General features: G+C 42.4%; 1 protein-coding gene across 1 annotated transcript in view; it reads right to left on the bottom strand.

Annotated features, from left to right (window-relative positions):
• Positions 1–233: 233 nt before the first annotated feature.
• Positions 234–11,518, bottom strand: part of LOC137304465 (zinc finger protein 653-like) — a 35,962-nt gene continuing 24,677 nt past the window's right edge. Inside the window, exons 6-8 of the mRNA XM_067973069.1 lie at positions 10,181–10,295; positions 6,603–6,702; positions 234–3,098 (exon numbers count right to left, since the gene is read on the bottom strand). Coding sequence (XP_067829170.1) covers positions 2,921–3,098; positions 6,603–6,702; positions 10,181–10,295 — 393 coding nt within the window. The 3' untranslated portion in view covers positions 234–2,920. The remainder of the gene's footprint in view (positions 3,099–6,602; positions 6,703–10,180; positions 10,296–11,518) is intronic.

Genomic DNA, 11,518 nt, shown 5'->3' with positions numbered 1-11,518 from the left:
TCCATTAACATTTGAAGGCAAGTGCTCGAATACAAGGACTTGGCTGAAAAATTGCTGGGCTGGGAAAGGTGAAAACGTGAGACGATCGTGTCTCCAGGATCGTGCAGCGCCACGTCAAATGCCCAAACATGAGGAGAACCATCGACTGAGATTCAGGACCAGAACACCACAAAAAAGCTTCTCCTGGCAACACTGCCAGTGTGACTTTGGTGAAATAACAATCAAAACATGTGTTAAAATAATTTGACATTTACTAACACAGGAAAAAAAACAGCATGAAATAAAAACTCTCAATATACATTCATACACTGCATCACCATACTGGTTCAGTTTGTAAACAGTCCTTTTGTCGATGCTTCTCATCTTTAATCTGACCTGAAAGGCATTACTAATAAAATGCCCGTGCTCCACGGCCTTTCACCGTGTCTCAAATGCAGGGTAGGCAGAACTGCAATACTTTAGGTACCTGGATTAAAATGCAGTAGTGTGAGGCCCTTGCAAAAATGTAGTACCCCATTACTCCTCCCACTGCCCAAAACAATGTGTTGCCTGCTGCTGGGGTGTGGGTCCCACGGGTGCTGCTCACCCACAGGTGCATTGGCCAAAGTGTCTATTTGTCCAGTGGACGGCCTCACAGCGAGCCCAATTTTGTCCGAACCCCATGCCAATGCACTTTCCAGCTTGGCTGACTGCCTAGCCTAGGCGCAGAGGCAACTGTAGTGCCTCAACTGCAGTCCTGGGAATTATCGCTGTTCCAATCTCCAATTCTCTCTTCATTCAATTAAAATTACGATCGAAGGACATCAACACCAACTGAAGACATACAGGCGATGCATGAAGGAGGTGCGGCCATGAGTGACAGACCATAACAGTCTGGCATTTGAGTCCATTCTGCCATTATGCTATCCGTGGTGGGGGAGGGGGGAGTTCGATAAGTGCTGGGAACAGGTTAAACAAACCTAGTCTAGAAATTACCAATGGCAAACATTTTAGAAATCTTATTAAAACCAATGTTTAAAGATTTAACTTGAGCGTATAGCTCCAACTTTGCACTGCTTCCCCTCATCTCAGTAGACTCCTCTATGTTGTGTATTGAATCTCTCTGTTTGTCTTGTTTAACCCATGAGACCTTTCAGTGGAATGGTCAATGTAAAGAGGAGCAATATAAATTTGGATTATAAGTGACCAAATAGAATATAGGAATGTGTTTTTCTTTCCTCTTCCAATTGTCCCCGCTGCTCTCCTCAAGGTAGCAACTCATACTGGGGCACTGTGGGTGCTGGGCACCTTTTGCTACCTCACCAAGATGATCATTCTTTTGTGATCTCAGAGAGTATTGGCAGGGTATTCAAGTGGGAGGGATGGGGAATGTCATAGCCTCGCATGATCCTACACTCACCAAACATCCACCCTTGCACTTTCCAGCACTGGATAGTGATCTGGTGCAAGGACCCTGGCTGATTTCCCTCTCCCTAGCCCAGAGGTACTGAGGCTAATTGCACCTCTAATGCCAACCTGGATAAGACCTGCTAACTTGGCACAGAGCAGGGCATCTGCTTGAATATCACCCAGTAGACACAGCTCTTGCCAACAGCTATTGGGGAATGCCCAAGTCTATTTTTAACCCCAATAGTGCTAAAATCTACAGGGAATTCTGTAACCCTGGGCCAACATTTCATGATTCCACTTCACATACACTAAGGCTACAGAATCATCTGGTATTTATGGTAATGATGACTGTTACCTTAATAACACACATTAAAACACCCCATTAAAAAATACGCTATTTCTACTTTACCTGTCTGCTCTCTTCTTTCTATATTCTCCAATTCAACTTCTTTTCATGGCATCCCCTCCCTTTCTAATGGCTCAATAGGTTTATCCAGTGAATAGCTCAACCACAGAGACAAGGAAGGTACCGATGGATACCTGTTCTGTGTTCAGTTAGTTGATCGTAGTTACACAGTGGTAGTGGGAGCACTACAATTGATCTAAGTGCCCGTGTTTGCATCGGATGAGAAGAGATTGGCTCGCCTGTGATGCCCCGTGTGGTTCGGTAGCCAAGCAACACTCACCGCCAAGGCTCATGTATAAATAATGGCCACTTGGGCATGGGATTAGAGGGCAAGATGCCCTTGGAACTGTGCCCCAGGAGGAGTCAATGACTTTAGGAAAGGGGTGAAAACGCAAGGATAAGAATTATCTAGGTTCTCCATTTCATTTTTCGCCATAGATATGTTAGCTATTTTTTGTTTCTAAACAGTAAATGCACCCATTTTCTCGCCTGCCAGCCCACTAACCGTATCGGAGCTGGGTGCATTTTTGACCCACAAAAAAAAAAGTCTGTCTCGAAGTGGCTGAAAAAAGTTACGAACGGCCAGCTTTTCAGCCAATTGGAAGACAGGTCATTGAAGCTCAACCAGGTTATGTTATTAACGACCGCCGCGTACAGCACCTGATGAGATAACTCACCGGAGCTTGAGGCAGGCGGACATTCACCGAGACGACACTGCAATGCCCCATCAACCCTGCCAACTTCCCGTGCCAACCCCACCACATCATGCCAGACTGAGACCCATTGGCAGTCCAGAGTTTTAAAAGTATGCCATTTAATTTCAGGACAATTACAAGTTCAGCACCAAATCCACCTTTGGCTTCATCAGCAGTCGATTCAGAGTGCATTGTGAGAGTGACACATCCCTGACACCAAGTGACTGGAATGGCCCAAGGTTCAAGTAAACTCATTGCATTTCTTCTCTCCTCTCCCCCCCGCCCTTTGAAAATATTTAATGGAGAAAAAGCTTCAAATAATATAAAATTTCATTTTCATACAGTCACAGTACTTGCACAGAATTTACTTGGAGTCGAGCAGGGCTTGTGCATGTGCCTTGAGTGTTACAGCAGTACAAGTCCAGGAGAATCACATGGTTTGATTCTCGGGGTGGCTTTTTAGCTTGTGAAATTTGACACTGTCCATTTTTTCAAACTTTTTGCCGCAGTATTCACAAGTGAAGTTGTACTGTATCTCCGTGTCGTGTTTCTTCATATGCCAGTTCAGCGATGCCCTCTGCCGACACTGATACCCACAGATTTCACACCTTCAAACACAAAAGAAAAAATCCCAATCAATATTAACCCCATTAATGCCAGGCACTGTTCAACATTCTGATTCTCAATTCAGTGCTTGTCCCACAGGGTCACATGGCAATCATTGATGAGGAAGGCCGTTTGGCCCATCTTAGTTCCTCCATCCGAAAATAATCTACAGTCTCCCTTCCTTCATTGCAGCACCCAATTTTCTCTAAAATAATTCCACGGTTCTTACTTTCACCGCTCCATCTAGGAGTCCACTCCATGTGCTGGTCACTGTGTGTGAGAAAGAATTTCCTGATATCAGTCTTAAAATTTACCTTTTAATAGTTTGAACCTGTGGCCCACAACCTGCTCTCAATTTAATTTGAATAATTATTCCAGATTTATTTTTTTCCACTGCCTTAACTATCTTGTATAACATCACAATGTGGAAAACCATAAAGACCACATTAATGTAGAAATACGTGAACAGTTACTTGACCATAAAAAGAGAAAAGCATGATGGGTATTTGACCAATGTTAACTCCTTGACTCCCATACATAGGGTAGTTACAATTTCACACACACACACACAGAAAGACACAATTGTCCTTGGTACGTTGATAATTAAGTTGACTGTCCAGGTGCTTGGTACTGTCTGGCCTCCCCCCTCCCCCCGTGCAGATAAGGGTATTGCTGGCTTATAATATAATGAGAATACAGTTTCTTGATTCTGACTTCAGCCCTACTGATTAACCAGCTTTGGAATTTAGGGAGATGGTGTTCTCGGGCCTGCGAGGCCTACTAGGTGCCAAAACAGGAATGAGCTATGGATGTCCAGAGGAGGCAGGCTCCCTGCTTGATTGACTAACCACTTGAACTAATGGGGAGTGCACATGTACGCCCATATTCTATGATAGACAGATATTGCTGATTGAACTGTATAAATGTGAACTGTGTCCTTTGTCCAGGGAAGTGGTGGTTCTGACCATTGTCAGAGCAGATCTTCCCTTGAGCTCAAGTTTCTTTTAATTAAAATTCTTACTTGTCTGAAAATAAGTGTTTGGAGTTAATGCATTGTGTATAATAGGTAATTAAGTTTTCGACAATCTTTGAGATGCCTCTTTTTCAGACTGAAAAGACCAAATTTCCCGATCAGCCTCTTTTTTTTTGGGATACGGTTAGTCCCCAAATGAGAGTGGGAACCCCAGTCGACTTATCTCCTCTGTAGTCCAGGGACATTAAGACCATCAGTAATGCTCCTATCGCTGGCCAGGATGAAAGCAACCAGTTCAACACTGGCTGGGAAACAAGCCTGGGAACTTATGGTGCATTCTCTTTACCCATCAGGCTCTATGGGAAGTCACCAGGCATTTGTTGATGATACTGTGAGATCTTGATGTACCAAAATTGAAAGGACCAAACAACATAAAAGGGGGTGAAATTCAACTTCAATGGGAGGGTGCAAAAAGGGAGTCAGCGGATCGGCCACCCGTTATACACCTCGCCTGATTTTCCTTTCCTTCATCCATCTGCCCACACTTTCCAGCAGGAGTCCCTGAACAGTGATCAGAAACAGACCTGGGCTGATTTCCTTATTGCGCCTGAGCTAGGGAAGGAAATCTCAATTATAGTACTCCCAGTGAGACCATCCAACTCAGCACTGATTGGAATTTGAACCTGGGACCTTCTGGTCCATACAGCTTAGTACCACATCATGCACGTTTACCCATACAAAGTATTCTTGCCTCATCACTTAGTCACAAATGGAAGTCAATTAATGACTGTTAGCAGGGTCTACAGTAGAAATTCTGGATGCCCAAAAAGATTGCTGCCCACAGCCTGCCTCCTTCAATTTTTCTTTTAAATTGTACTTTCCTGCACTTATGTTACTACCAAAGGATCAGTTTGAACTGAAAATCAAGCTACGAGTTGCCATGTGTATCATCTTTCCCACCTTATTTTCGAATCTGATTTTCTTTAAATAGGCCAAAGGAGAATGATACCAAACAAAAGAGGAAAGGCAAGAGGCTGGCATGATTTTTTCCCCCCCCACCTCTCTGCTCAGATAAACTATTGCGCAGTTTAACCAACAGGGGCAAAAGTCTACAGATGCTTGAACTGCAAGCAAGGTATAACCAATAGTACAAACTCTCGTCTTTTTTACTTTACACAAAAGATGACAGTGGATTACAAGTATGGTTTGGCAATTTGGAGGATTTTTTTTTTCCTTTAAAGATTGGAATATCTACTTCTGTCAAGCAACATTTTAGGCACCAGAAACAGGCTTTTACGAACAGTTTTAACATCTAGCAAAATACGGGGTCGGGTGTAAAATGCATTAAACATCTGGTAAGAGGACTATGCTGCATCGGGTCATTATCCTCGTGGGGTGAAAGCTTCCTCTGTGAGTACGTGAGTTTGCAAAGTCTCTACTGAGCTCTGAGTAGGCACCATGACACTTGGCAATCTCAGAGGGACCACAGGATAGTTACTGTACAAGTGGCACATTGTTGGAGCTGAGTAGACAGAGCTTTACTCTGCAAATGGCTGTGCTATAAATGACTTGGGAGAGCTTGACACTGACATTTTGTGACCCTCAGTGACATCTTTCACCTCAAATGAACAAAATATATTAATAAATTTGAAGTACAATTAAGATGCTTGGCTTACTTGAATGGGAGGACCCTAGGCAAGACAGAGGGTCAGAGGGATCTTGGTGTGCAAGTTCACAGATCCCTGAAGGCGGCGGAACAGGTAGATAAGGTGGTAAAGAAGGCATATGGGATACTTGCCTTTATTAGCCGAGGCATAGAATATAAGAGCAAGGAGGTTATGATGGAGCTGTATAAAACACTGGTTAGGCCACAGCTGGAGTACTGTGTGCAGTTCTGGTCGCCACACTACAGGAAGGATGTGATCGCTTTGGAGAGGGTGCAGAGGAGATTCACCAGGATGTTACCAGGGCTGGAGTGCTTCAGCTATGAAGAGAGACTGGGAAGATTGGGTTTGTTTTCCTTGGAGCAGAGGAGGCTGAGGGGGGACATGATTGAGGTGTACAAAATTATGAGGGGCACAGATAGGATGGATACTTAAGGAGCTTTTTCCCTTCGTTGAGGGTTCTATAACAAGGGGACATAGATTCAAGGTAAAAGGCAGGAGGTTTAGAGGGGATTTGAGAAAGAACTTTTTCACCCAGAGGGTGGTTGGAGTCTGGAACTCACTGCCTGAAAGGGTTGTGGAGGCAGGAACCCTCACAACATTCAAGAAGCATTTGGATGAGCACTTGAAATGCCATAGCATACAAGGCTACGGACCAAATGCTGGAATATGGGATTAGAGTAGACAGGGCTTGATGGCCGGCGCGGACACGATGGGCCGAAGGGCCTCTATCCGTGCTGTATAACTCTATGACTCTTACTTGTGTGATGGGATTCAAAAACTGCCAAGTGAGAAAAACACAAACAAAACTACAAGCAAACGTCTCATCTGCTTTCCTGAAGAGAACTGTATCTCAGCAAGAAACTTACTGGAGTGGTGTCTCCCCCGTGTGCGTCCTTCGATGAACTTCAAGGTGATTCTTCCTTTTGAATGACTTTCCACAAGTTTCGCAGATAAAATCCCGCACACCTAGATAGCAGAAAACTAACAAATTAGAACCAGCAATTTTGTGGGGTTTTTTGAAGTTAGAACAGATTTAATGCAACCTGCATAAAGCTTTCTTCCAATAAATTAGGTCTCCTCACTGATACCAAACATTTCATTACACCTCAGCAGCTCTTCAAAGCCCAAGACTTGAACACTGCTCCCACAGCTGGGGAGACTAACGCTTCTCACACACTCCTGGACAGGATAAAAGAAAAAAAAACTTGTCTCAGAAGCGATCCCTCTCTTACTCTAGCTTGGTGTAGGCAAGTAGGAATTACCCAAGTGTCCCTCCTACTCACCTGGTGGCATCCGTCCTGCATTATTACCTTAGTATAATCATAAAAACAACAGACCTAAAAATGCAGGAACCAAACTGCTTTGGTGCCAGTGTTGCATCAGGTAAAGGTATCCAACTGTCTACATGGCTGTATTTCAATTTGGATACCACGAGACAGAGCTGCCGTTATGTGCCCCTTCCATCTAGGCAATCAGGTCCTTAAAAGCCCAGGAACTCAGTCCTATTCGTGCTTATATTTGTTTCTGGCTGGTTGAATTGTTTGGAGGAGCTTGCAAGAGCTATCCTCACTTCTGTCACCTCATTATCGGATAAATCCAAAATCAAACACCAAGTCTGTTAGTATCAGTAACTTGAGATATATGCAACTTAATGGGACCAGAGAGTCAAACTTTACGTGTGGCCCTGGAGGCTATGTGATCTGCACCTCTGTGGCCCATGGCGACCAAATGTCGGCGCAGGATCAATATTGTGCCACTAGATGTCAGTGGCACATGCAATTTTTTAAAAATTTGCTCTTGGGATGTACGTGAAACTGGCAAGGCTGCATTTATGCTCATGTCAAGTTGGTGATGATCATCTTCATATGTAGTTTGGTAGCCCACTTTAGAGGGCATTAAATCATGCATAGACTACACTGGGTAGGGATGGCAGGCTCCCTTCACTGAAGGATATCAGTGAACCAGTTGGGTTTTTGCAACAATCAGATTGCTTTCATGGTCATTTTTTCTGGTCCTAGCCCATAAATTACCAGATTTGTTGCATTCAATTTCACAACTTGCAATGATGGGATTTGAACTCATGACCTCTTGACTGCTAATCCAGGGCCATTACCATGTCTATTATATCATGTCATACTACAGTGCATATTAAAGACATTTTTTTGTTAGCCTTCCAACCCATTCCTTTTTCATCACCTCTCCTGAAGGCATGGTTCCTGAAGGCATATTGTTGCTGCTGGTACCTTGCCCGAGTGGCTATTCAGTCATGTGTGAGCCCAGATGAGAGTTGACCAGCTATTTTGACTTCTTGAATCAAATTTTGGCACAGATGAAGCAAGAGATTTGTTCCTGCTGAGACACCAGCATTTTTACTGCTTGAAACTTATGCAATTTTGCTGCACTTTGGCAAAACATGCTACACACAGACAGCACTGAATGTAGCGGCATTGGTAGCAGGATGCTACATTGTGCCAAGTCACTTACCCTAGACATGAGTGTAAACTCCTTCTTTCACAGCCACTACATTGACCGTGCCTGCAACTTTCTTATCTCGACTGATAGAGTGCAGTAGGTTGTATCCGTGTAGGTAACTATATAAAATGCCCTTAGGGCCAGATGTTTTCAAAAAGTATTAGAAAGAGACTCTGCAAAGTCTATTAAAACTATAGTCTTAAAACTGGAGGCCTCTGTCCATTTCCATAAGTCACAGGGTCCAACCAGTAGCACTCAATATGCCCTGCAGTCCATTCTGCATGTATCAGCTCAGCTGAAGTGAAGAAGTGGGTTTTAATGTTATTTATATTCAATGAAAACATTGGATTATATAATACTGCTCCAGGGAGCAAGTTACAAAGCTGTCACCCTAATTTCATCATAGGGCTCTGCTGTTTATAAACCACACTCCTGGTCTGACAGAGATTGGACCCCAGACAAAGTTTCAATCCCACCGTTAGGTCACAGACTCGCATCTTTCCCAGGGCACATTATTTTTGGAAAACATAAGGGACTTAATTACAATCAAAGGCATCACGGAGTGTCATTATAACTGACATACAGCCATCTGGTGTCCTTTGCACCAGGCTATCCAATATTTTAGTCTTCGTAGGCCGTATAAGTTCATTCTTTCCAGCCTAGGGTACCACATTGGAAGCTCAAATACATGTTCCTATTAGTGTGCATATATTTCTATTTGCTGATATTAACAGATCATGGTGTTCTCATTGACGATTTACCCGCCAAGGCAACAGTTCTAAAAGCCACCATTCCCAAACCTACACGGCCACAGAATTCAAACATCACAAATCAGCGAGTAAGCAATATACGGGCAAAAAGAACAAAGTTGCCTGAGCTGAGAAAGCCAGATTACCAGGGCTGCATTAGCCCTTGGGCCACATGCTCAGCACACATATGCACAAGAGAAACACAGTGTGGAATGGGAAAACACCATTCGGCCCATCAAATAGAGCATTTATAATCTGCATTGCCATGGCCTAATAATATTTCTAAATTTCCTGAAGGAGGCATTTAAACACAGGTAAAACTTCCAATATGCCAAAACTTCCTCCCGATAATAGTGCTACATCCTGCGTAAATTTCTCTTCGTGTTCCACAAACTATTTATCATCTTTACCTATATTTTTCCTTGTAATCTTCAATCCCATTTCTATGAATCTCTAACTTCACTATAAAGCTCGACTGTTTTATATTTATGTACCCTAATCTCACAATCATAAATGGTTTAAAAAAAAGCACATATTTGTATCAGCATCAGCCATTCCTTTTACAATTTGAAGTACTAGATCATGTCACCTCTCAATCTTCTCCAATGGAAACAATTTCAGTCCTGCGAGCCTGTACTTATGAGAAGATATGAAGTGGTCCTTCGATCCATTCCCACGAATGGACCGTATACAATTTTCATGGTCTTGGCCCCCTAACTTATTTCCCAAAGGAGCTGATTAGGCACAGAAAAGAATGTGAACTTCATCTAGATAATATGTCCCATGTCCTGAACCAGTTTGGTCATTCTTTTCTGAACTCCCGTCAATGTATCCATGTTCTTTTGAAGATAAGGAGACCATAAACTGCACAATGAGTTACAAGGACCGAATTAACCTATTTGGATTTGTAATCAAGCATGCTGGAGATGCATCCAAGGACTCGATTTGCAATGAACTGGCATTACATACAAAACATCTCCTTGCCAGTCACAAGAGGTTGCAGCTGGTGACCAGAGATCAAAAGCCTTTCATTGATGGTGTCTGCATTATTCAACAAAAGTATAATAAGCTTTAAGAATATATTTTCATAGCTTCCAACCTTTATGAGTAGATTGCAACTTAAAAAAAAAGCAACCTTCTCATTAAAATTGGCAGCTGAAATCTCTCACACACAGGCTGTAGAGTTTTATCTTTAAATCCGTTGAACCTATTCTGGAACCTACCCGAGTGAATGATCATGTGTCTCCGGAGATGATTTGATAAATAAAATCTCTTTCCACAACCTGGATGTGAGCAGACTTTCGTTTTCCCTTTTCTGTGCACAAGGTTGACATGGTTCTGATCGGGAAGAAATATTTAAAAAAGTTAGTGGGGGGGGTGGGGGGGGTAGGAAATCACTTTTCTTTTAGACAAACAGAGATTTGAAGATGCTAGATTTTGACTTTCTAGTTATTTTATATCCCTTCATTACACTAAGACAGGTAGCTAATTTGGATCTTTTCATCCATTATTCTGTAATTATTCACTGGCAGGGATACTGACTGCAAGTAAGTACATATTCTTGGCCCTCAATCAGATTCAGTTTCACTACCCACAAGTGTACAAAGTACCATAATTGGGTTATGCACTACTTTTAGTAAATCAAAAATGCTTTCTTTCCACCAAAATCTTATTTTTGAACCTGGGAGAGGTTTTGTGCTTTTAGTCTGCAGAACTATTTGCTAAAATGCTAAGCAATGCAAGCAAATTTTGTGCAATTTGTTTACAGTATGCAGTTCTATCACAAGGATAACAGTGGGTGTGCAAATCTTTCATATTATAACCACTTGAATTGTGAAATAACACCAGCAACATAATTATAGATTCTTAGCTTTCAATTGTAGGCTGTATCTGATGAGCATTTTGAGCGATATGGAGGGTGGTGCACTGGTGGTCCAGGTCTGTCACTGGTGATGATAGCGGTGGGAGCAATTTGAAGTGATTAATTAAGAGTAATTGCACAAGAAGCATACTGGCACAACATTAAAATGGATTGAGTTAAGTGCCATTTTTTCCAATAGTGTATTGGCAGCAGTATAGCAGTGACAATATTGTTTGTGATAATTAACATCAGGACCACTTTATCAAATTGAAAGTGCTTAAGCATTTGATATTCAAGTGAAATATAAATAGAATATCTCCTTGTAGCATTCACGCATTGTCCTGGTCTTAGAGAAAATAATTCTTGCATTTAACCACTAGAATGTATAAATTACAGCATGCAAATGAGCCTATCCATTAAAAACCAGAGGAAAGAGAACAAATGAAGTCTCACGGCTATTACGATAAAACAGTCCTATTTACATGAAGCCATTGTGCAACGAATTGCTGTGCAGATTTACGGTGCTTTTATTTTACCAAAAACAGATTAACTGGTCAGTCATCTCATTATTGGCACCTTGCTATGTGCAATATAGCTGCCATGTTTGTCTACATTATGGCAGTCACTGCACTTCAAAATAGGTGCTGTATGTGAAGTGCTTGGAGATGTATAATGGCTAGTTTTTGAACAGAGCACAGAC

This window comes from Heptranchias perlo, chromosome 37 (genome assembly GCF_035084215.1).
Source record: "Heptranchias perlo isolate sHepPer1 chromosome 37, sHepPer1.hap1, whole genome shotgun sequence".
Taxonomy (NCBI): domain Eukaryota; kingdom Metazoa; phylum Chordata; class Chondrichthyes; order Hexanchiformes; family Hexanchidae; genus Heptranchias; species Heptranchias perlo.
Note: the sequence above shows the minus strand (reverse complement) of the source record. Positions and strands in the feature narration are given on the sequence as shown.